The sequence below is a fragment of the Ptychodera flava genome, chromosome 1 (genome assembly GCF_041260155.1).
Source record: "Ptychodera flava strain L36383 chromosome 1, AS_Pfla_20210202, whole genome shotgun sequence".
In the NCBI taxonomy this organism is placed as follows: Eukaryota; Metazoa; Hemichordata; class Enteropneusta; family Ptychoderidae; genus Ptychodera; species Ptychodera flava.
The window spans coordinates 3,820,033-3,847,113 of NC_091928.1; the positions used below are offsets into that span (position 1 = coordinate 3,820,033).

The 27,081-nt window shown below is 37.6% G+C and overlaps 1 protein-coding gene across 1 annotated transcript; it reads right to left on the reverse strand.

Moving 5' to 3' along the window:
• Positions 1-11,770: 11,770 nt before the first annotated feature.
• LOC139120664 (uncharacterized) lies at positions 11,771-27,019 on the reverse strand. Its single transcript, XM_070685223.1, has 10 exons — positions 26,696-27,019; positions 21,063-21,221; positions 19,954-20,127; positions 19,326-19,601; positions 18,720-19,040; positions 18,089-18,280; positions 16,263-16,328; positions 15,862-15,930; positions 14,804-14,882; positions 11,771-13,678 (listed from the first exon to the last, which is right to left on the reverse strand). The coding sequence occupies exons 1-10, from the start codon at positions 26,772-26,774 to the stop codon at positions 13,222-13,224; spliced, it is 1,872 nt and encodes a 623-aa protein (XP_070541324.1). The 5' UTR covers positions 26,775-27,019; the 3' UTR covers positions 11,771-13,221.
• Between the last annotated feature and the right edge of the window lie 62 nt (positions 27,020-27,081).

Here is a 27,081-nt window from a genome sequence, read left to right on the forward strand (position 1 = left end):
CATGGAGCGAGGGTCACGCTCACCAAAACTTGCCAACGCCTTCATTGTTGGTGACAAAATCATTGACTGCGACGACCATCCACAGGCGGCCCAATCACTATTAATAAAACTTATTATTGAGTTTTTCTCAGTTTTCTCTGTCTCTATCAGTCCCTCTCCTTTTCTTCATGCTCTGACTGATCGTAGTAAATAAAATAAATGACTATATAGCCTAACCTAGCCTCTTGACTCTTTATTTATTTTACACCCCATTACAAGGATGTTTATCTCTCATATACACATCTTGTAATTAATTAGTCAACACAACTAATTATGCTAATCCGTGGACTTATCAAGGGTTGATCAACATTGGAAAGATAGAGATGTAAATGAAAAAGGAGTTTTAGTAACCTTTCCTATCTTTCGCAATGTTGACTAACCTATAAAATCCCTGATAAGTCCACGGATTAGCATAATTAGTCATGTTGATAATTAATTACAAGATGTGTGTATATGAGAGATAAACGTCCTTGTAATGGGGTGTAAAATAAATGAAGAGTCACGAGGCTAGGTTGGGCTATAAGGTAATTTCTTTTTATTTCCTACGATTAGTCAGAGCATGAAGAAAGGGAGAAGAACTGATAGAGAAAACTGAGAAAAATTCAATAATAAGCTTATTAATAGTGTTTGGGCCGCCTGTGGCCCATCTAGGAGAGGAACAATTAACTGCGACGCAGACTTTGAATGCGGAGACATATGTGAGAGAAAAACAATTGAATGCGTTGCAGACTTTGAATACGGAGACATATGTGAGAGCAAAAACATTTGATTGCGACGCAGACTTTGAATGCGGAGACATATGTGAGAGAAAAACATTTGATTGCGACGCAGACTTTGAATGCGGAGACATAAGCTTATGTGAGAGAAAAACATTTGATTGCGACGCAGACTTTGAATGCGGAGACATATGTGAGAGAAAAACATTTGATTGCGACGCAGACTTTGAATGCGGAGACATATGTGAGAGAAAAACATTTGATTGCGACGCAGACTTTGAATGCGGAGACATAAGCTTATGTGAGAGAAAAACATTTGATTGCGACGCAGACTTTGAATGCGGAGACATATGTGAGAGAAAAACATTTGATTGCGACGCAGACTTTGAATGCGGAGACATATGTGAGAGAAAAACAATTGAATGCGACGCAGACTTTGAATGCGGAGACATATGTGAGAGAAAAACAATTGAATGCGACGCAGACTTTGAATGCGGAGACATATGTGAGAGAAAAAAATTTGACTGCGACGCAGACTTTGAATGCGGAGACATATGTGAGAGAAAAACATTTGATTGCGACGCAGACTTTGAATGCGGAGACATAAGCTTATGTGAGAGAAAAACATTTGATTGCGACGCAGACTTTGAATGCAGAGACATATGTGAGAGAAAAACATTTGATTGCGACGCAGACTTTGAATGCGGAGACATATGTGAGAGAAAAACATTGATTGCGACGCAGACTTTGAATGCGGAGACATATGTGAGAGAAAAACAATTGAATGCGACGCAGACTTTGAATGCGGAGAACAGGTAGTTTTGGCCACCGTACGTTGGCTTCATCTTACTTTGCGTAGTTTTTTTTCGAAGCAATGGTGTTTTCACGAACGAGGCTTTATACTTCGGAGATACAATAGATCACAAACAACCATTCATCTATTCGCTTCTTCTGATAAACAGTATTTGATTTTGACTTCTTCATGGGGTTCAGGAATAGGTACATTGTGTCATTTTATGGCTTTGACAAGCAAGGTGTCCAAATTTCAGACACTTCATAGCAAAAAATTGTTTAGTCGTCAGATCAAAAATTGGTCGTATTGCTAACCGGAAACAGAAAATTTTCTTGGCCATATATGGTTAGTGTGAAAATAACTTGTTTGTTTACATGTCATTGCAAAATAATGTGATCAGCTAAATACTGAGTTCTAGATATCTGAACGGAGCACGTCATTTACCCAGCTCACTGCACATAATCATGGCTTCCTAGAAATTCCAAGACGGGCACGATTCGTCGTACAGAATTGGTAACCATGCATTCTGTTCATCGAAGTATAATTCAACTTGACCTTCGTATGGTGAAGAACCATTGACCAGTCGAACTTTAGATGATTCTGAGAATAGAGAAGTAAAATTAAGGGTAAAGATCCCCTTTGGAATGGTCAGTTGTTTAAAATGGAACACAATGTCGCGTTCTATCGCTCCAAGTCTAAGTGTAGAACGGTGTAAATATGTCAAGGACAGTATGCTGTAAATAGTGAACGAAGACAAAACTATGCGACATTGCGTTCTAATAGCAGAATATCGGTACTTGGTACTTTTTGATATGACAGCCGATAAAAACAAGTTAACACGCGACAAATATTAGTGACACGTTTTTCAGACTCGATAAAGTAACTTGTATCATCACAAAGTAGACAGTTGGTTTCGATGGCACAACAGAATTAACTGAGATAACAGTAATGTTGAATAGACTAGATGCATACACACTGCTGGTAAGCCACATTCCGTAGTTCTAAATTGTTCTACATTTAGGAATAAGGTGCCACAAGATTTAATTTATACTATTTTGACGATTCAGTCTCCACCCCGTTTTTAAAAGACAAGATTCGTGACTAGCACTAAACTTGTAAAAACCTTTTCGCATATAAATGGTTTATTTGCCTTGACATAACTAGTTTGCTAAAGGTATCTCTTATCATGTCCTTACTCCGCATTCCGAAAACGAGAACCCGAGTGAACGCGAACTTCAAGAAAATGATCATGTAATCTTCGTGTAAAGTTTGACTTATTCAATGGATGGACATAAAATCTTGAGAGGTACAAACTCTATGGTGTAATTGATTCTCTATGGGAAAGCAGGAAAGTAAAAACTCATACAGAAACGAGGGGCTTTGCTAGCTCAAGCTCATCATGTATTCATATAGCTCAGCAGGAAGTATTGAATTGAGCATTTCTCTTTGTCTTCGATCCTTAAAAGTTATGTGGCACAAGCAACTATCTGACTCATTGACTGCAAACCAAATTACTCGATCCAGACAATATCTCAACAATATTTCCTTCTGCAGTGTTCTAAGTAGTAGCTAAACTAATCAGCCTCTTTGACTATTTGTCGAGTAATGTTTCCCACACTTGATCTACATGATAATTTTTTTGAAATATTTCAGTTTCACTTTATTACTCTCCCAATTTCAGCAATTTATAAGTTATAGTCGCAAGCACCGTACCAGCTTTTGGTCCGGATGGTTTCCCATTTTATTATTTAGAAAATCAGCATTTACACGTGTTGTTGTGTACACGACGGAAGAAATAAAAACAATTTATATTATACAGATTGCTTCTTCAGCAACTTTCCTAACATGAGTAATATCAGCTATTTGACTAGTGTAGCTTGAAATCAACCTCACTACAAGCAACAGTATATCAGGGAAGACAATTCATATTAAAATGAGTGAGGGAACCGCCGTAACTAGTTTTTATCATAGACCTTGAGGGAAATCAAGAAATCTTGAGGGCCTCTGGTTTTTTTAATGACCTGTGTAGTTGATGGATTCCACTGCGCTCTGAAAGCAAACTGCACATTTAGTTTTCCTTCCCCGTTTCTTTTTCATTTTGGGGTCATTAACGGCAAACGAGGGTATTCTGTAGCGGATATCGTATTTGGCGGGATATATTATTTGAAATTCTCGCATACCTGGTCTAATAAAAGCTTAATTTAGTACGTAAATCACGTAAAATTTTGAAGAAAACTGTAATTTTATTTTCATTAAAGTATGGGTATTTTTAATGTTATTGCAAGGTTCTACAATGTTGCTAAACTTTTATGTCTTTAAATTTCTGTTAATTACCATTTTTTACGGAACGTTCCTAGAGAAACGTACTCTGACAACAAGGTATACATGCTTCAATCTCACATTCTTCCACCAAGGGGAACTTTTTCCTGATTTACATATCACTGTTGCTTAAACATACTGGCATGGCTATATTTCTATATGATTTACAAACACGTATCGGTGTCTGAAATGGCAGGGAATGTTAATAAAGTCTTGGCAACTCGCAACCTATCTACCTACGTATGGCCATTTGACATTCCTAAAGCCACATTTAACTTTGATCATGAACGGGTTACAAAATATTAGTTACTCTACAGGACAGGCATTCACAAGTCATGCATAGTCGTCATTATTCGGTGCTGCTGCAGACATAAGTTGACGTTATTTGTTTGACTGAAACGTGGGCTCGTAGTACTGCTGATTTTGATCTGACGAATTATTATGCAGTAAATTCGGCAAGGAAAAAGCGTATGCAATTTGGGAGATACTCAGGTGGATCTCTCTATTTGTAAAGCATTCCATTTGTGAAAGCGTAAAACAACTGGCAAGTAGAACAGATGATCTCTTGTGGGCGAAAATATGTTTTAAAGGTGACTGTATAATTAATTCATTGTTAATTTGTGTTGCATATTTGTCTCCCGAAGGATCTTCAAAATTATTCAAGCAAGAAAACGTTTCAGGTGCTAGAAGATGAACTAGCCAATTATTCTGCAATGTATAATCTTCCTGTAATCATCTGCGGCGACTTCAACGCCCGTACTAGCTCTCTTTCCGATGCTATACACAATGATAAATATTTGCCTGGTGCAAATAACGATCTCGATTACGACTTGCCATCACGCAAGTCATGTGATACTATTGTCAATGAATATGGTAAATGTTTATTAGAGCTTTGTAAGAGTACTAACTTCAAAATAATGAACGGCAGATATTTTAAAGACCACGGAAGTGGCAACTTTACTTGTATTACAAGAAATGGTGGGAGTGTTGTTGATTATCTCTTGTTGCACGCAAGTGACATATACCTTTTAAAAGATATCTCTGTTGATACGAGAGTCGAATCTGACCACCAACCACTTGTTTTTGAACTAGATTTGCTTTGCCAGCCTGATAGTTGTGTTCAGAAGACTGTAACTCCATATAATAATTTGTTTTGCTATAAATGGAACAACGATTTTCTTGTTAATGTAAATAGTTTTTGGAATAATGTATCTGTCCATGTCACTGTAACAAAGATCCAACAGCTTATTACTCAGGGTAATATTGATGAGGCTGTTTCACTTCTGAATGATGCAATTTATCAATCCATAGTGTCTATGAAAATCTGTAAACCGAAGAAAGTAAGGTTAAGAAAAAATGATTGGTGGGATAAAGAGTGCAATGATCTTAAATCTAAAGTGAAACAGGCACTGAAGATCCATAAGTCTGTTTTCACAGCTACATCGTATGATGAATTTAAAGTTATTCAAAAACATTACCGTAATGTTATTAAGTTGAAGAAACAAAATCATGACATCCAGAAGCAAAGAATGTTTGAGGAAGCTGCTGAAGACCAAAACTCAAAACGTTTTTGGTCCATGATGAAAACTTACACTCCAGGACCATCCGAGTCCATAACTTCAGAGGATTGGTTTATTTATTTTTCTTCTTTGTTTAACACACCTGGTAATGTAGATGAAGGTTATGAAGAGTTTTACTCCCAAGTCAATGATTTTGTTAACGAGTCATTTTCGTTACAAGACTCTATGAGTGATATTCCAATAGAGGGTGTTGATGTAGATACTAGCATTTTAGACAGCGAGATAACATCCAGTGAAATTGATTTGGCAATGGAGAAACTTAAACTTGGGAAAACAGCCGGGGTTGACGGAATACCTGTAGAATTTTTTAAGTACAGTGGTAAAGATTTTCGAAAGATTCTGTTATATATCTTTAATGGGATTCTAAACAGTGGTTGTTTTCCTTTGGAATGGGTGAAAGGAATGATAGTTCCTTTGTTTAAGAAAGGGAACCGAGATTTAGTTGGTAACTATAGGGGTATTACCTTACTTCCAGTTATCAGTAAAATCTTAACATCATGTATACCCGTGTAACGACATATGTTGAAATTCACTGTCCTATTACGGAAGCACAGGCTGGTTTTAAAAAGCATTTTAGTACGATTGATAATATTTTTGTATTAGATACAGCAATATGGAAATATCTGTCAAAACATAAATCTCGTTTGTATTGTGCATTCGTGGACTTTGAAAAAGCCTTCGATAGAATAGATCACAATTCCATGTTTTATAAATTGTTAAAGTTGGGAATGAAGGGAAAAATGTTAAAAGTTTTAAAGTCTATGTATACAAATGTCAAGTCATGTGTAAGAACAGTCATGTGTAAGAACACCTCATGGCATCACTGAATTCTTTAACTGTACTTATGGTGTACAACAGGGTTCAGTTCTCTCTCCTCTTTTATTCAACCTTTTCATCGATGACATTGGGGAAACACTTAAAAGTGGCTTATATGATGGTGTTTACGTAGGTATGTTAAAATTATTGTATCTTTCTTTTGCCGATGATCTTTCACTCACGAGTAGTACTGTAATTGGTTTACAGAGACAACTTGATAAACTTTCTTTGTACTGTAAACAGTGGAAGTTAAAAATAATGCTACCAAAACAAAAATTGTTGTTTTCAGAGAGGGGGAGACTAAAAACTACGAAAAATGGAATTTGGAGAGAGTCAGAGTTGAAACAGTTCCTTACTTTAATTACCTTGGCTTAACATTGTCTTCTACTGGGATCTGGTCAATGGCACAAGAAAACCTTGCCAGACAAGGTAAAAAAGCCACTTACAATGTCAAGAAATATTTAAGTAAATTTAAAAATTTAAATATCAAAATAGCTTTAAGAATATTTGACCAAAAAATCCTCCCAATATTGATGTATGGCTGTGAAATCTGGGGGTTTCACGATGGTAATGATATAGAACAGGTCCACGTATCGTTTTGTAAATTCTTACTCCACGTTAGTTATACCTCATGTAACTCTGCTGTCTTAGGTGAACTTGGTAGGCATTGCTTAAAAACATACAGATTTCCTCGCATTATCAAATACTGGTTAAAATTGTTACATGTAGAAAATAACAGGTACATTAAGCAATGCTATGATTACCAGTTTGAGATGGCAGAGAAAGGATTTAATTGCTGGGCCAAAAAAGTCAAAGATCTCTTATTTTTCATATGGTTTTGGTATAATTTGGAACATGCAGACAGTAGGCAATGAGACTTTCTTTTGTCTGAATTCAAACAGAGAACACTTGATATAGGCGTTCAACAATGGAGAACGAACCTGGAACTTATTCAAAACTAGACACTTATCGCTTGTTTAAATGTGATTTAATTGTTGAAAAATATCTCAACGATGTCACTGTGGATGTATTTAGGAGAGCACTGTGTAAATTTCGAATATCCAATCATAGTTTGAATATTGAAAGTGGACGAATCCAAAAGTTACCTAGGGCAAATAGACTATGTATGTTGAAACTGAATTACATTTTTGTCTAATATGCCCCTTGTACTGTAATTTACGCAAACAATTTATACCTGAACGTTACTATAAAACCCCTACACTGTCCGTATCAGCGGATCAATTGATTAACTCAACACCACAGCCGTCACACACGTAGTAAAATAAGGAGTGTGTGACGGCTGTGGTGTTGAAATGTTTTCGGAGCAATTACAGTGGTGTATACACAAGTTGGAGAGGAGATAAGGACTTGTCGGTAATAATAAAGCAGTCAGACGGTGTAGAGTTGAACTCTTTATTTGAAATATCACAGTCAAAATTAATAAAATCACATAAGGTAAACCGTTGCACAAAAAACACCTTCCCCCCAACCCAGGGGACTTTCCCCTGTACGTAGAGGTTGTGACGGTAGACTTCAAACCAGTCGCGTAATACTTATTACAAGCAGTAGAATGAACCATATACGTTTACATATTTCATCAGAGCGACAAGCAGTGCTGCAACGGCTGAACGTTTGACTAAAATACACAGGCGCCCGTTGACTTGAGCAGCCTGACCGATTGCACTGCTCGTTGCTCTGCACTGTATCAAGTACTCAACTAATCGACCAGGCAGACCATTCAGCTAACTAGCTACTGCGCATGCTTTGACAGATCGGTATGGGATAATCACTGACAGTACGTATACGTTCTCTTGTTACAAAGTTTGTATTCTGTTTAGCTGTTCTGTATGTCCAGTTAATCTGACCATGTTCTGAAAAAGGATACATACTTACATTTTTGTGGCTTTGAAATATTCTTTATGTATTCGTTATGTATTCTAATTATTTAATTACGGAACTTGCCATTGAACCAAAACAAACAAGAGAGTTCGTCTACCATTATTTGGGAACACGCATGCGTGACTAATATTTTTCACTGAGGTCCTACCAAAGGGTATAGCCGTTGTCCTGTATATCTGTGACAACATCGACGCTGTGTCCTCAGTAGAAATCCGTCTGAAGAATTTCGGGGATTGACTGACTGTAGACCTCTATATTTATATATTATCTGTATTTATAATTCGAGTTTACATAGGAGGCGATGAAGAGTCAATAATTTATAAATGTCTACTTTTTGGTTTCTTTTCATGTTCGTCAGGAGTATGTTTGTGTTTCTTTTGTATTTGATGGTCGAAATGGATTTCTTATCATGTTTTAGCTATTTAAAATAAACTGCACCAGTTTTCTGTGCGCACTTGTTTTCATTTTCTTTGTTTTGGAGAAGTGCTGTTTTTTGTTATGGAGTAGTGCTGTTTTTTGTTGTAAAAATCGTAAGCTGGTTCCTCATGGCTCTGTTTTTTGCTTTGTTCAAGTTTCGTTTCTCCTATTTTATAACTTGTCCATGTCATCCGCAACTATATGTGTGATTTCATGCTGTCTGTATCCTCTGCCTTCCAAGTTTTACGAAATGTTGTTACTTGCTATATAAAGTCTTGATCATTGTTTCCACTCTGAGAAGGCTCGCGAACGCTGTATGGAGTGGTGGGTGTATCCGTGAAACAAATCAGTGCTCGAAATTAGCGGTAGTCCCGCGTCCACAGACTACCAACTTTTCCCTGGGCTACCAAAGTCCATGAAATGGTAGCCCACATGGACTACCAAAGCCTCGGAAAAGAAATTCAGTCAGTATTTGCGTGCCATGTCCGGTTTTTTACTTTTGGACGAGCTAAATGCAGTCAAACTCAGCTGGACACAGTAAGGCCAGACGATGACTTTGTTTTGCAAATTACAAAGACGACCTCGCGATGGAACTTGGCAAAATATTTCAATATCTCAACTGATGTACTTGAATGACAGGCACTGAAAATGATGGCCAATGAAAACGTATTTTCATTGCATTTCGATCAAAATGTATCAATCACGAACTACAGAAAGCCCATGGTCTATGTTTTAATTAGCCCTGCTTAGAAGGTGGTGGTCATTGCCATGGCGACTATAAAATTTTGCAAGCAACTCTGACAATGAAACGGGTTGTCAATACAATGATAGGTCACCATACTTTTGAGTGTCACAGTCGTTAATTATACCAGTTTCCTTTGGGTAATAAAGTGTGCAAGTATTCACATCAAATGATAACAAATTCACTTTATGGGAAGAATCTTAGAAAATAGCTATTTCTTCTCTGGTTAATGAAAAAAATCCCTAAACTAAAATATGCATGGGCTACCAGCCATTGTCACTGGACTACCAACTTCAGAAAATGGTAGCCCAAGTGGGCTACCAGGGAAAAAAGTTCATTTCGAGCCCTGCAACTGGAATGTGTCTGGTAGTTGTAGAGAGTTCTTATGCCAAGTATGTTCTCTTTGTTGTATCTCTTACCTTTGTAAAATATTAGATCAAGATATTTTATTACTGGAGAAAATAATTAAGCCTAATTGAAAACTGAAAATTTGGCCACGTTTTATCTAAGTTGATTTTCGTTGCGATTTCATATCTACTCGGCATTTGTTTTCCAGATTTTACATTCCTCCTTATGTTATATAGTCCAATCCTAATCGTCGGTGTCTCTTACTGCTCACTCTACCGTTGTCAAGTGATTAGATATGATTATCGTATTGTTTATAAGACAGTGTATTTGCATTCGGCCTGTGTTATGTTACGTTTTATGTCTTTGAAGATGATATTCACAAAATCTTGTTCGAAAATCAAGCGGCATAAGTCATATGCTGTCTGGCTTGCTCTTGACGGTCGAGAAGACTGGTTATGGGCAGTAGGAATCAATTCGGGATCTGTTTATCGCTTTCTATTAACTTGAAACAGTGTTTGCCGTGGCAAATTTTGATAGTATGGTCACAGTGTGGAGTGACCGCGTGGTATGCTAAAGCGTGATAGAAGCTATGTTTGGACGGACTGCTGTGCAAGAAACAGAGAAAAGTAATGTGTAGCATTATGAGATGGGATGTAGGAAAGGAATTTAAAATTGTGAAATAAAAATTTGGTATGCTAATTGTATAGTGGATGGTAGAACAGCGAAATAGAAATCCTGATGTTTAATTAAAAACTGTGAAATTTTAAAAAACTGAAATGTTTAATCGTGATTGAGTTGAAGAAGGGAATAAAATTCAAGAGAAATGTTGATGTATAAAATGGAATTCAGAACATCAAACAAGAGAATTGGAAAGGGGAATTGGAAATTGAATATTGGCTTTATTCCCATTTCCTGGTATATGAATGAATAAACGGACTTGTTGAAATGTACTAGGGAGTAAATCGACACCTTCATAAGTCATAAATTGTAGTTACTATGTGAAGTTACCCACGCTAGTTAGATACAGAAACCGTCGGAAATCATTTTACATGTTACTGTGGCCATTCTCAAATTGTGTAGCTACGGTCTCTCTTTGCAATGTCTTGCCTTTGATTGCGTTGTCGATAGGTTCAAAGGTTAATCTGAGCAATGACACATACACTGTTTACGACTCTGTTGTCCTTGTTTTAGTCTCGGCACACTTCTGCAAATCTCACCACTGCAAATAGTTTTTGTTCTGTGCTTTAGCCGGGGTGTGTTACAGAATATTGGAATGCATTGTAGGTAAAAAGTCAACTTCTCACCGGAGCAGAAGTTTGAGACAATGATCTCATAAATAATTTTAACAAAAATTTAATCGTTGTCATAGCCGAAAGTTCTTCATGAAACTAGAAAAACCCGTTCATTTTTGTAGGGTTTCTCGTATTGAATTCAAGTATTACCTAAAATTTTACTGTGGCTTCTCTGTAATCTTATTATTGAAAATATTGAAAATAACTGCCTGAGACTTTCATGACTCACCAAGATGGCAAAATCGTTTTTAGGTACGGATAAGTCTTTACAAGTTTTTAGAGATTACTATCGTGTCCATTTCATGTAAATTTACAGCAATTTAAACACGAGAACTGACTTGTCATTTTGCAAAATTGCAAGTGTTTTCCTAATTATCCATTGTAGGCTTAGGTAATACTTCCTGTGACTCATTGAGTCTCATGATAGACGTTTGTTATTTGGCTCAAAGTATAAGATACATTTGAAGGCACAATGTTGAATTTATCGCCAGCCTTGATAGGCCCCGTCTAAATAATTTCTACATACGGACCTGTTTCCATGTGAGAAAGAGTTCCGTCTATAAGTTACGATGATCTATAAACTAACAGGTAGTCGACTAGTCTACAAAATGTGACACGATATTTGCTTCGCTTTTTATTGTTTCGTCAATACAACATGCTCTACTTCAGCGACATATCAATAATTTGTACAAATCAAATGCTGCTTGGAAAATGATATCACATTGTCATACAGAAGGAGGCGGAGTTTTATTTCGACTCGATGGGGAAGTTTTTTGCATGTCAACCTCATTTTAGTCATGTAAGTTGATAATTATGTGCGTAGCTTACTTTGACCTAGTTTTATGTCTTCCACAACATATATTTGCAGCCAATGTGGGGATCAGAGCAAGGGGTGTTCTTGCATTGCTTGATATCATTTAATGAGCAAGTAATTCTTTCTATGCCTTCCTTCACTGGAAAGGATGCGATTTCGGCAAATCCAAATTGAAAAATGAGCGTGTGCAATTTGCCCCACAATGTCACAATAACTGTAAGTATTATCTGTCTGGTCCCCTAAAACAGAATGGTACGGTCTCTATAGTACCTGTTGATGCAACCGCAGCCATGATATTTACTCGTCTGCTTAGTTATAGCGTTCGTTGCGTTATCAGGCACCGAAGGGACGCCAAGAATGCAAGTTCTTTATGGACCTATATTTTTCTGTATGTATGTGCCACAGTCACAAACTGTCAGAATTGGTCGCACAGATAGTAGTGTGTGCACACTGAAATTTGCATCGCAATCTTTTTCACAAAATTTCATTTGTGAATTAGTGGGATGATAGTACAGTTCCTGATAACGTATGTGGATCAAGAACAATATGTAGGTCTTGTTGAGTTTAATTAATTTCAAATATCCTGCATTTAGGGATGCACCACAGTGTTACAAATCGGTGCAATCAATTATCTAGTATCTAATATCATTTCCTTGTTTACTTGTTAAAACACTACAAATGAAAAGAATACAAATTTAAACCGTTCAATCGGCGAAAAATGGAACATCAATGCTAAGTGACATCAACCAAAGAGACATGTCACTGAGACAATGCTTTCTACGTTTCATTGCTTTCACTTAAAAAAAGAAAATAAGGAACAACCGATAATAATGCAAATATATATGTTGGCTATTGACAAATTGATACCAACATTTGAAAAAATTCATGTTTCTTTTCCATACAAAACAGCAATGTAGATACACTGAAGCTGCTGTAGATTTCAATTTTGAATTATCCGTAAATCATTGTCAGGCATTATTATAATCGCTACAATGGAAAGTGTCCATTTCATCGAGGACGGAATGGTTTAGGAAATTATGTAATTTATTTGTACTTGAACGAAGCAAATTAGGGCAATTGGGTTACACAATATTGACCGGATATAATGCATGATACTGAAGACATAATGAATTGTACTAGTAAAGTAAGATAGTAATATGGCAAATGGTACAATACTGAAAAGGAAGTAAATATACCTTTCATCGGATAAAATTATTTCATCTAGGATATGTTCATCATCTTAGAGTATGGACTGATATTACGTAAATTTTAAGTGTAGATGCAAAACTGTGAGTGAAGACCATGGCAACTTTGTACGCGGCTAAGACAACTGTCATAAAACGGATTCGTACAATTATCAGATATGACACAAAATGGACGTTCCATTCTCATCAATCACAGTACGACATTTATGTCCGTACATTCCAAACGATGACGTGTAGATTATCAGTCATCTAATGTTGAATAACCATGCATATTGTCGTCTCTCTCTGATGATTCGTAAACCATGTTGTCAACAGTTCCTTCGTGGTTACCATTACTGTTTGCATCACCTTCCAATGTATTCGAAGTCTTAACACTGACGCCATGACTTGGTGGGTCATCAATTTCTGTGTATACGTCATCACTTCTTACTATATCTGATGGTTCGTATGCTGGGTTGTCAACGGTTCCATATTCTTTGCGTTGTCCATTATGCATTGCGATTAGTCCGCATTCGTGGTCCTCGCCATCCCCAGTCTCATCTTTCCTGCTGTGGTGTTCCTGTTTTTCTGTGAAGGTGAGTTGATCGCCGGAGCTCACATCATATCCAACCCCTTGAGCGTATTCATCAGCGCCATCCCTTTCGCTGCCTTGGTTAACTGTCGTGTCTTTACGGGTAGATTTACCTCGGAATTGCAACCTTTAAATCGAATGTAGTTGAATTTACAAAAAGTTTATTCCGTGATTCGACTCGGTAAGGGAAGAAACAAAACGAACAACAGTGAAATGTGTAAGTGCAAAAGAAACACGTTGAAAATGGTTTAAACAATCATCTAACATGATTAGCAAATACGAGTGTATTTAACGAGATACCTGTGTTTGACCAACACAGTATTTTTCTCAGCGATTTTTCACGCTCTCATGGAACTTCTATTTATGATGGAAATTCCACTGATAAGAAAGGGACAACTAGGATTAAACTGTAGGTCGTTAGGCACTATAGGAAAAAATTGTGAGATCGGAGCATTGGTGAGAATCTCGTTTCATTCTCAGTGCACTGCTACCGGTGAGAATTGTTGAATTCTTACCGTTGAGCAGTGAGAATGCGCTCCTTGGTGAGATAACAGATTCTCACCACTGAGAATGGAGATTTCACTAAACACTGTGAGAATGATAATTTTTACAGTGAGAATCAACCAGACTCATTGTTCACTTATGAGAATTAACCAGATTGATTCACACCAGTTTACAACAAGTCTGGTTGATTCTCACCAATGAACGGTGAGTGTGGTGGATTCTCATCCCAAAAATTACCATTCTCACAGTGCTTGGTGAGAATTTCCATTCTCACCGGTGAGAATCTATTATCTTACCAAGACGTACATTTCTCTCTGCTCACTGGTGAGAATTCAAAAATTTTCACTGGTAGCAGTGAGAATGACAAGAGATTCTCACCAATTGCGAGAAAGCGGCACTTTCTCGCTCCAGTCTCACAATTTTTCCTATAGAGAGGGCTACAAAATCGAAGCTTCTAAGGCAACAGGGAGAGAACGTTTAATTACATGAACTAAGGTTGTTTTAAGGTTAAAATACAAAACGATTAAAAGTAAAAACAACCTTTGCAGCAGTAGGACACATCGAAAACAAGTACGTTTTTTCTATCTTAACTTAAACAAAAAACTCGGTTTGTCGTCGGCCACCTGTCGTTGTCAGGCACGAATTCCCATAGCAGGGAATTGTATGATATAGTAGTAGTTGAGTTTCTGGTTTTTAAGTTAACGTTTTCTCGTCTCATCGTGATAATGATAGGTTTGATGACACTAACCTCCTATAAATGACTATTGATACCAGTAAGATTCCAATGATGAGTAGAATCACTCCAAAGACAGCGCCAACTATCGTACCTGCACAGACAATGTTGTCACACGGCAGTGATTACAAAGTAGCCTTTATCGTATTGATGGATGACGTCATAAATTCTAAACATTAAACTTAAGGCTTGAACTGTACGTATACAGTACTTTCCTGTGAGAAACTCCATTGTGTTCATCAATAATTAGGCATAAACCTTACTCTAATGCGAAACAATGGCTTTGTGCCGCGTAATGAGGTCTGCTTGCAAACGATTACAGTATTGGCTGCATAGCTTTGGAAGGCAGGCATGGAAAAGAATAAATGACCGACTTTGATGGATGTAAATGAACAGTAATTTACTGGCCTGCTAAAGCCTTACCTACCAACTAAAGCAATATCAGAGGCGAACTTTAATCGTTTAAAGCGAGTAATGAGTGACAAAAAATTTTATTCATGTCAGTATCATATTAATTCAATTTGAACAATGGTAGTATTCTATCTAAAATTCAAATATGGCTGCATTTCAGTGTCATTGCGTAACTGAGTTGCATGCTTACTTCAGTATATCGAATCATCGTAATGCCAGTTTACTATGAAACAAATCATAATTGTTTTCGCTACTCCAGCACGGCTGATGCTTTTTCCGTAGGCGATTGCAGTATTCCGTATCAATGATTTGACATACTATTCTCAATAAGGTAAAAGTGAATTATTATTGTTTGATTGTTTGTTACAGGTCATTTTCAGTCTCCCTTTACTCAAAATCCTTTCTCTCTGTATTCTTTCCGATTTTAATTGACGTGAAGTGCAATATGAAAATAACAATTACCAAGACACCATACGATGTTGAATAAGATTCCCTGTCAAGAGCAATTTTACTCACTGAATAATAGTGGAATGAAGATAAACTATTCTGTCATTAAAAAGATTTTACAAACTCGGGACAATTCAGATTACAGAGCCATTCATCAAACTTTATGAATGAAATAAGGAAAATAGATGTTTTAGGATTACGAATGTACGTCTTACCTGTTCTAATAGCAGACTTATGTGATCCCTCCGTTGGAGTTGAAACGCTCGTTGGTACATATAGCGAATCTGTGTACGCAAAGTGTAGTCAGAAAATTACATCTAAATATGAAGTTCCTTCAATATTTGGCTATAACATAAGAGAAACTTATTATATGAATATGAAACTGATTATATGAATATAATGGTGGGTTTCACAAACATGTACTAACCTTTCGCTGCTGTCACTGCAATTGTGAACGAAAAGTTTAGCGCAGCAATACGTGGTTGAATTAGTGCAAATTTAGTATCCTACGACTGAAGATGTATAATGATGTTCTATATGTACCTAACTTGTGAACTGTGATAAATAGGCATTGATAGGATAATGCTATCAAAATATAATACAAAAAAAACCTTACTTGTATTATGTTGGTAGTTTGTTGTTGTGAAGGGAGTTGACGGAATCCTTGGCATGAATGAAGAATCTAACATAGGAAGGGTTGAGGAGGAAATATTAACAGAAACTGTTTTGAGTAACTTTACAATAAATATCGATACATTCTCATTTAGTGACATGGCAATTTGATAATCAAAAACGTATTTGAAAAACGCACATGCAGCTGACGAGATTGGCCCCTCTCAGGACAAAATCTTCTCACCACTTTTCACGAATTTAGTGTAACCTCAACGAACTTTTAATGTATGGTTAAATCATACGATCTTAGGGACTGGTCAGTTTCTTCAGCCTGGGGAGGGGGCGGTCGATTCATGGTGGGGGTCACCCTGTTTTTGACTTTGGTGATAGGGGGGGTCACCATGTTTTTGAAATACCCAATAGGGGGGGTCAGTGTGTTTTTGTATTTTGACACAGGCTCATCATTGCCTAAAATGCTAGTGTCAGCCACAAATTCCATCATTCAGTTGTATTTTTCGGCGCGCCCTTCGGGCGCGTAACTTTAATAATCTGTCATATTTTTGAGAACGCCCAACTTTAACATATCAAGCATACATACATCAGAGATATCTGTATGTTCAATATTTTTCAGCGTGCTCTTCAAGCTCATTACTTTAATATATCAGACATATTTCAGCATGCCCTTCAGGTGCATGACTTTAATATACAAGGCATATATATCAGAGATATCAGGATGTTTCATGTTTTTCGGCGCGCCCTTCGGGCGCCATACCTTAATAAATCAGAGATAACTTGATGTTTGCAAAGTGAAAGTGTACATTATGAAATGTTCATTTCATATGAAAAGGATGACAAATTCCTGATACTTTTCTGTTCTCTGTATGGGAATTCAGTATGAGAAAGCAACATGCACAAATATTTCACATATATATTTGATACAGTGACTTATTTTAGAGATAGAAAAATGACAAGATATCTTTCCTTCTATTGATGCAATTATTTTCCTTTGTGTCACAGGTTTTCTGTAGAAAGATGCTTTTTTATGAACAAAATAACAGTTAAAAAAGGCAGTTTTTGTCATATTAGCTGTGCTTTTATGGTTTCAATGTTACAAGAAAAGGTCCTCTCAGACACTGTACACATCAGATTTGGCTAAAAAGGAGATTTAATTGGATAGTTGGCAAGTCTTAACCCATCAAAGTTTTTGATTCACTGCTTTTTCCTCTTGATATTAATGATTGACATCCATTTCTGTACAACAGTTCAGGATATCTGGTTAAGCATAGAAAGTGTGAAATACATTCACAGCTCATTCAAAATACAGCTCATTCAAAATATACTGTATTCAAACTTTAAGATTGACACTGACTTTGAAATTCCTATAAAATGTAAAATATAATATATATATACCGGTATATATATATATATATATATATATATATATATAATATATATATATATATATATATATATATATATTATATATATATATATATATATATATATATATATATATATATTTCTGTCCACCTTTTGTTTTACCTATGTTGCGCGCCGGGGCGGTCACCCTGTTTTCGAAATTTGGAATAGGGGGGTCACCCTGTTTTCAAAATTTGGAATGGGGGGGGGTCAGCCACTTTTTGACGTCGGCAAAAAATAATCCACCGGCCTCCCCCCCCCAGGCCAAAGAAACTGACCAGTCCCTTACGTATATTGATACATATTCGCATCTCATTGGATATAATGGTACATTAAATCTCATTCTCAAAACAGTTGTTTATCAATAAAGTCAATAAAACTATTATAGTAGATGTTAATGTTGCCACTTACTTGTACACATCGGCAGGGTGTCATTCCAGATACCATCTTCGAGACACACTATCTTGGAATGAAGGCTAGTCAGAGTGTATCCTTCTTTACACATGAATGTAATTGTGTCACCATCGAAATAAGGACAGGAGCCATTGTAGTAAAAGTTACCATTTTCAAGATGTTTTGGAGCTTGACAGTTTGAATTATCCGCTGGGAGATACACATAAACGGCAAGTGGCATGCGTAAATGATCACAAGCTATCGTGACAGTGACTTTGCATACAAAACTAAATGAAATATGTCTCTTGAATGGAGCACATGATGATAGATTGCAAAAACGTTCAGTCAAAATATGAATAAAAACTTTTATGTGGGATAAATAATTGCAAGCAATGGTCTAAGTGATGTAATCTTTTATAATATGATATCATATAGCAGCTATACCATAATATATGAGATAAGCTGTCATACTCGGACATGGCCCCACGTTAACACGTGATATATACAGTCTGTAGTTCTGGTAAAATATCGTGACTTCATATCAGGGAGTACAAACAGCTAAGATGTGTTTAGCGTGCTCACAGGTAACAAATTTGAACAAAATTGTAGTGGTTCTTTTTGGAAAATTATTGCTATACTGTGTCATTACCTTGAAATGCCACGGCAAATTTCCCAAGGTGGTTTGACGCTGAAGAGACGAAGGTGAAACGCACAAAGTTTGTACAGGATACCACCATACCATTCTTGATGTCTAACTCACGGTAATTTATTTCATCTTGCATTTCAGTAAATTGAATCGTGTCCTTCTCCCGATCTATTTCATCGATGATGAACTTTAAGCTTATTATATCTCCAGCACCGGAAGTAAAATTCCACATGCATGATGAGTTCTCCGGATAAAATCCAGGAAATCCAAATGAATAAATAGTTCCTGATTCATGGAGATAGCCTCCGCATGCGCCCATGGTCGCTGAAAAGGAACAAAAAAGACTTTCCGTAGCAGTTTACATAAAGTGTCATGACAATGTGCTATCACTATTGGTCTCTTGTTTAATTTCAAACCTTTTCTACAGACAACGAAGACAGATTTATCTGCAACTCATGAATATTGATTACTATCAACTAACAATTGAGTGCTTGAGTCATTAATTTTGTCCCGAGTGTTCCAGCAGGACCATTCTCTATAACACTTTATCATTTAATGATTACGAAAGATTCAGTTCTCAAGGCGATAATTATAATAACATGGCCTTACAGCGATACACTCCAATTGCATTGGCCCCTCCACAAGCGCGTGAACGCTCGCCTAGGCAGGTTGAGCTGCACACTTTCGACGTAGGCCTGAGAAAATGATATTGTTCTTCCGTTATACAGTAACACTCATATCCTGCTTGTAGACCAACATACATGTAATTGTTATCAGGGATGCTACGACAGAGCCCTAGACACAGTTGGATTGTCATTAGATCACTTGACAGGAAAGGTTGAAGATTTAGAGTGTCGTCCTTGTAACAACCTAGGTAGCCATCGTCTGAAGTAGATACAATAAAGTATATATATAGTAAAATGTGTGATAAAAAGCTTTGCATTCGGTTAATAAGTACCTCTGTCTTTAACAAACTGGCCATACCAGAATAATTCATACTGGTTGATTTAAATCAGCAAAATATTTTGCATGAGTCTATTGAACAAATGTGAACGAAAGTATCATACTCAATTTATCGAATCATATTCCCTAGTGGAATGCACTAATTTCATTTCCGATATCGTGTATCTGCACTTGGCGTTTCAAACCATGACAACTCAGGGAGTCTCGATTTGAACATCATATACATGGTAATGTTATAACATGGCCGAAATATTGGTATTTATAATATACTTACACTGGCACACTGCAGTGGCAGTCGTACTATTCAGAGAATTGTGTTCCCCCGTGTTATAGGTACAGTCGTCTAAATTCTCTTTAGGGGCGTCACAAAAAACGTTATAGACACGACGTCTTTCATCGTTTCGGAGAGCGAAATCGTCTTTGCCATGCCACATAGCTCCTGGATAACCTGTAGATGTAAATATTTATCTACAAACTAAAGCTGTTTGAGCAAATATGCGAAGTCTGTCTGATTCGTAATATTTATTAATAGATAGTAGAAAGACCGACCGTCTCGAAAGGGGAACAAATAGGGAACAAATTAACTTATCAAAATGTGTACTATCACCCTGATCTCTTGTCACAACGTTTTGCATGGGTCTTTACAGGAATTCATCATTTGTCTTCCGAAAGCTGACAAATTTCTTCTTAGTCAGCATCATGAAAGGATATGTAATCAAAATGTGTCAGTTTCATGAGTCTGCTACTTAGATCTTGACAGAAAAACAGATGCAGTGCAGCAAAGAGAGAACCGTAGAATGGTCGATTGATAGCTTATAGCTTGGACGATAGCGTTTGATCTTTGACTGACTCCACAAAGGTTTGAAAGCAACTTCAGCAATAGGGGATTGCACTAAAGCCCGTCCCCATGGGTAGGGGCTGGGGTAGGGGTATCTTGGTCTCAGCACAAGGTTTTGCTGTGTATGGTTTATTTTAATTTAATGCTTTTAACTACGATATGGATTGCTAATACAAATTTATACTACAAACCTTTCTTTGCAGCTTTGTTATCTTTGTCTTATATTAGCACTGGTTTTGTAACGATTTCTTCTCTCCTTCGCCGTGCCACATATTTGTCATTTGACAATCTTACACGAGGTCTTGTCACTGTGTTGCGTCTATTATCTGACTACTTTGATTGCCTAACTCGCCAAAGCAAGCAAGGTGGTAATTTAGTCTATTATCTGATGAGTTTGAGTGCCTAATTTGCCAAAGTAAGCAAGGGTAAATTACTAATCTGTGGACGCTGTCACCAGATTATCACCGGATTAACTTTGACAAAGTCTACAACGAACGCACCAGCAAGGTACCTTCCGTTAGTAAGCTGATTGATTCTCCATTTACCTGCTTCTTTGCAAACAACGTCAGCACTACCAAGGCTCCAGTCGTGCTGACTGGCACCAGGGCTATAATACAAGACTGGAAGCCATTGGTTGCCATGGTAAATCTCAACTCTGCCCTCATAGGGAGTCTTACCATCCACTAATCGAGCTCTCTTGGATTCTGAAAAGGGAAAACAACTACTAACACAATTGGAACTATTTTGTGATTATAAGATGAACAGTAAAAGTCACAGAATGTGCTCTCTAAGAGAGGGTTTACTCAAAGCATTTAGTAATTATCAATTTTTCTAGTGAAAACATCAAAACTGTAATTATTGAATTAAATGTTAAAGTAGTATTAAAATAATTGTAGTATTTAAAGCCATCTGCTTTTCAAAAATTGTAAATTTATCCTTTTTGACAATTTTTAAGGATAATTCATCTCATTGATACACATTCTTGAAAATGTCAAGATTAGAGGTCAAAACTTGATGATTGCTGTATTGTTTAGAGGACCTGGATGCATTTGAAGGTTTCGGGATCATATCTGATTGGTTCTTCACTATTTCAAAGTGCCTCTCTAGGCCAGTCCTTAAAAATGTTTAGGGGTCATATCTAAGTGGTCCCTTAAAAAGATTAAGGGACACATCAGGGTGGTCCCCGAAAGTTTCAAGGACTCATCTGGGTGGTCCCTGAAAGTTTCCAGGTCACATTAGGATAGTCCTTGAAAAATTCAGGGGCACCTCAGGTTGGTCCCTGAAAGTTTCAAGGACTCATCCGGGTGGTCCCTGAAAGTTTCAAGGACTCATCCGGGTGGTCCCTGAAAGTTTCAAGGACTCATCCGGGTGGTCCCTGGAAGTTTCAAGGTCACATCAGAGTGGTCTCTAAAAGATCCAGGGACACATCAGGGTGGTCCCTGAATGTTTCAAGGACTCGTCTTGCAATGGCGGTTTTTGAAAGATTCAAGGTCACATTAGGATAGTCCTTGAATGATTCGGGGACACCTCAGGTTGGTCTCTGAAAGTTTCAAGGACTCATAGTCTTAGTCATGTTCACGCTACAATCACAGTTGCTGACATCATTGTTGAGATCGGGAACAGCACTGTCAGCGTCACTCCACAAAGGACCGTGGTAACAGACATCAAATTCGTCGGAGATATCCAGTATTCCGTTGCTTTCCATGTAGTCCTGTCATTAGATAATTGGGGTACTGGATGCAGTGTTCGCGCTACCGCTCGCCAGACGGCAAAATGGCGAATTGATTCACTCATTGGCGACTCAGACGGTCAGAACAATCGCCAGACTGGCGACTCAAAATTTGCACGTTCGGTCACTTTGTTCTACGATGTTCTGTTGCATTGCGGTGTTTGTTTTACTTCTTGGGAGTCTTTCACCATTGTACTACCGTCCTCATCTAAGTATAAGCCCTGCCACTGTTTTCAGAGTATAATGGGTCGTACAAGTTGGTAAAATTACTTTTCAGATCAGAGAAACTAATGGGACATCGAAGTTCCCGTGATAGTATCGTGAGGAAAATGAGGATGGCACATATACATGTACTTGTGCCCCTCCGAAATGTCCCCCGTTACCTAAATAGAATAGTCCCACTTCAGTGACGTCCGCCATTGTTCACGTTCATGCTGTCCTGTTTTCCCGGGAGGTTGTCATAGTCTAAACATGCAATTTCAGTTGTTTTCAGCGATCATCCTTTCATCTGTGAAGAGCTTTTACCGGTGACCATTACAATTTTCACTGCTCTGCTGTTGTTTTCACAAGACACGGACCGTTTGATCTTGGAAAGTAGAGTTGCTTTTACGTGCAGCCAATGCACATGCCAGTTCACGGGTTCAAACCATGCTCTTGAACGTGAACGGCAGCATACATGATGTCTTTGTTTCACGTTTATATTTTATTTCAAGTATGATTCAAGCTGAAATGTCACCAAAATGTCACTTTTATTGCGAGGGATTGTGCAAACCAGTTTGATTTGAAACAGCTTTGTAAAACACTGTTTACTTAGCTTGGAAATTGTTACTGAGTTTTGCTGTCTTTGGCCATGCACGGACGTGTATCAGTATCAGTACTAGTGATCATGGCATGCCATGCCACGTTCATGAAGATCTTGAGGATGTTTCTCTTTTCTGTATTTTTTTGTACTTCAAAGTTCAAGTGGTGATCAATGGTCATGCATGAGTTTTGATACGAAGCAATCTTGTTTATTGAACTATTAAAGCAGGACTGAGGATACATATGATGATGAGAAAGTGGCAGACTTCTGAAATATTGGTTATGATTACTCTTGAGTGTTTATGATATCACCTTTGACCCTTCGAAATGAATGTGTGTGACCCTTGACCTCACCTCTCAAAAGAAAAATCTGGCTACTTGTGTTCACACTGTATTAGCCAAAAAGGCTAATCAGCTTGAGTAGCCAGAGCAAACCCTGTGGATGTCCTACATTCTGAATCGGCAACCTTTCCCGACGAAGGAATTAGTGCAGTAGTCAAATCCATTCGAACATCACGCTGTTTACACACTCAACTTGAAACAATGCAGAGCCTCACAACAATGTGACCCGTGACCTTTACTATGTAAATTAGCAAGGACCATATTAGTTGGTGTACGATTCAGTGTCTCGCTTAATGAGAAAAGTATCATCGACTACATCTCCAAATTAATCATGAAGACTGTAACATACAACCATAGTATTTTAAATGGTGGGAAAACTTTACAGCATAAAAGAGCAACATGTACCTTACCCGGGACCTTACACAATCGCACAATCCTAGATGCCCCTGTATGTTAAAATGGAATGTGCCATCATGAACTGATTGTTTGCGAATAATTAATTGTTTATTGTTCAGACCAGCGGCGCGTCAGCTAGTGACAGCATACTTCAACCAGCGAGTAAATTACCATTAATCGTCAAGGACTGCTCGTCTAAGTCGACTGAAGGTTCAGCCACTGCCCAGTTTATCACATTTATGCCGGAGAACATGCCTTGTAGATCTCGTCGCGTGATAAATATGCAAAGACGTGTTTTGGAGCCGGCCGACCAGTCACACATGGGAGCGATGAGGACGCTGTGTTAAGCCATTACATAATCTTAACTTCGACCGTCATGAATATTGACACTGTATGTGCAGGAAGTTGGACCAAATCTTTTCAGTGATTCATCTGCCTGTCAGCTTTACCAAGTAATGCTTGTGAATGCACAAGCTGACGAGCGAAGGTCACATCAGGATAGTCCTTGAAAGGTTCAGGGTCTCATCTGGGTGGTCCCTGAAAGTTTCAAGGACTCATCCGGGTGGTCCCTGAAAGTTTCGAGGTCACACCAGGATAGTCCTTGAATGATTCAGGGTCACATCTGGGTGGTCCCTGAAAGTTTCAAGGACTCATCTGGGTGGTCCCTGAAAGTTTTAAGGACTCATCTGGGTGGTCCCTGAAAGTTTTAAGGACTCATCTGGGTGGTCCCTGAAAGTTTCAATGTCACATCAGGATAGTCCTTGAAAGATTCAGGGTCACATCTGGGTGGTCCCTAAAAGTTTCAAGGACTCATCTGGGTGGTCCCTGAAATTTTCCAGGTCATGTCAGTGTGGTCTCTAAAAGATTTAGGGTCTCCTCGGAGTGGTCCCTGAAAGCTGCAAAGACATCTCTGCACAGTCCTTAAAAATTCCAGACAAAAACTGTTGGTTTTTGCCGTTAATATTTTAAGGTTTCAACAGACAGATGATATTGATTACATTTCTTTGCATCTACCGAAAAGAGTTCATTTTTAATAGAAGGGCTGAAATAGTTCAGTGATTTTTTAAAATTTTCCAGCATTAATTAGCACACGCACAAGAAAAGGGTAGTTTTATCAAATTTACCAGGTCTCATTTCCTTGTATATGAAATAAATAAATGTACAAGTCATTTTCTTAACATCTACCAAATCATTTGAAAGAGAGATCACCAAAAAAACATACACTACAGCAGAACTGATTTGGGTAGAGGTAGAAGGCCATTTTACCATCGAAAATTTAAAATTTTATCATGCATCGTTCGGTGAGAAAAGCAAATGCCTACAAATCAACCTTGGAAAGGGAATTTGTATTTTCACTTAAACCTAAACAAAATTGACAAATCAGTTACATTTACTGGGTTCTCCTTTCCTGAGAGTGCGAAAAGGTAGACAAAAATGTAAATTTGTTAGATATGTATTTGATGATTGTGCAATTATCAACAATTTATAAAATTTGCCCTCGTCTTCACACAAAAACACTGTTAGATTGATGATTTTTAAATAGATTACAACAAAATGCTCAAGATCTTATAATCACAAAAATCACAAAATAGTTCCAATTGTGTTTACTTCAGACAAACCAGAACGAGTGAGGTAGACAAGCAATTGAATAAGTAAACTGAAATTTTATGCCTTGGCTCAAGACGGTGATGACAAATTTTTGTGTTGGAAATCAAAAGTGGTTCCGTCTTTCATATTCTTTGGAGACGAGAGTATGAATCCAGGTATGTGAACAAACATTAAATTCTTCAGCTCTTGTCATGTGTTGTGAGTAGAAGAAAAGGGGGTCTAATTACATTATCGAGTGGTGCATTCGTCTTCCCGTTCTCTAAACGATATTGGCATTATCCTTTTTGTATTACAGTCAGCTACTATTCTGAATTTATTTAAATTTTGATATGACTAATTTCTAATAAACCTTATGTCTTAGTGGCATTTTTGGACATATACCGTACAGTAAAATTTTAAAAAACAAGATCTGTCACACGTATGCTTTGTCTGAGGTTTCTGTTCCATATTCTGATGGAAAAGTTAATGTACGTTTAGCATTCTATGGGTTTTGATGACATAACATTTAACGAAGCGTTCATCGTCTTGATGTTTCGCCATGTCAGTTGTTCGCAAGCATTCTTGTTACATTGCTACAAACTGCATTCTATGCAACTAATTGTAAAATCAACTGGCTGTCAATTACCTTTTTATCTCTAGAAACATTCTCCCTGTCGTACGGAGGTGTGGATTAGTAATACAAAAGGAACATATGATTCGATTACGCACATATGTAGATATGAATTTATTACTGAAGTGGAATATGAACAACATGATATGAGGGGCTTTTGGGCTGCAGTTGATTGTGTATGAAGACTATATATTGACCTATTCCGCTAATAAAAGGGGAACTCGAAAGCGGGTTTGTTATCCAAATCATTTTCACTGTGGTCTCAATGACCACTCCGACGAATGGAGAATTTACTAATACAATGCGAGTTTGGCTGAGATCACTTAGTTCAATACCGTCTAGCTCGTTCTTAGACGTATTACAACCGTTAGGTCAATGTTGATTTACGGAATGGTAGTAGCGTGATAAGCGTTTTGACCGATGCGGAAATTCAACAAAATCTTTTACTCTGCTTCGTCTAACTTAAATCTTTGTCATCCTCGACAGATGTTTATATTCCTGCAGTGGATCGAAAATATCACGACGCCGGTCTACGAATTCCCAGTAGTTCTACTGTTATGAAGAAGCGTAAGCAGCCTGATAATTCAATTGGTCGCAGCACCTTACCTCCATGCTTATACATAGAAACTCGGCAGTTTGCCGCAGGAATAAGAGATGTCCGATCAAAACTTCCCAATACCATTTGTTCTTACCTGTTCCTCCTAATGTCATGAGAAGAACACAAATAATGCACAACATGAAACATTTTCCTTCTAGTGTATAAGGTTCCATGGTCAGAAAGAGATCCTAGCCTCAACTAACATGTATGGCTGATTCGATGTCGTCCAAATATGTGCCGCTTCCTGGTTTAAAGGTCGGCGCTGAAAAGAAATACCGGACAGGGCCTCGGTTGCTGCAGATCCATTGTCCCCGTTCTGTACACATAAAAAGTCTTACATTGTTCCCTCTATTGTTCGAGCGTCAGTACAACTCTTCAACGAACAGGGTCTTTCTTCAGGTGTATGGTTCTACGTAATGTGAAGTGGTGGTCTGTAAACAACGGGAGTGCAACGACTTTGACACAAATTATAACATGTCT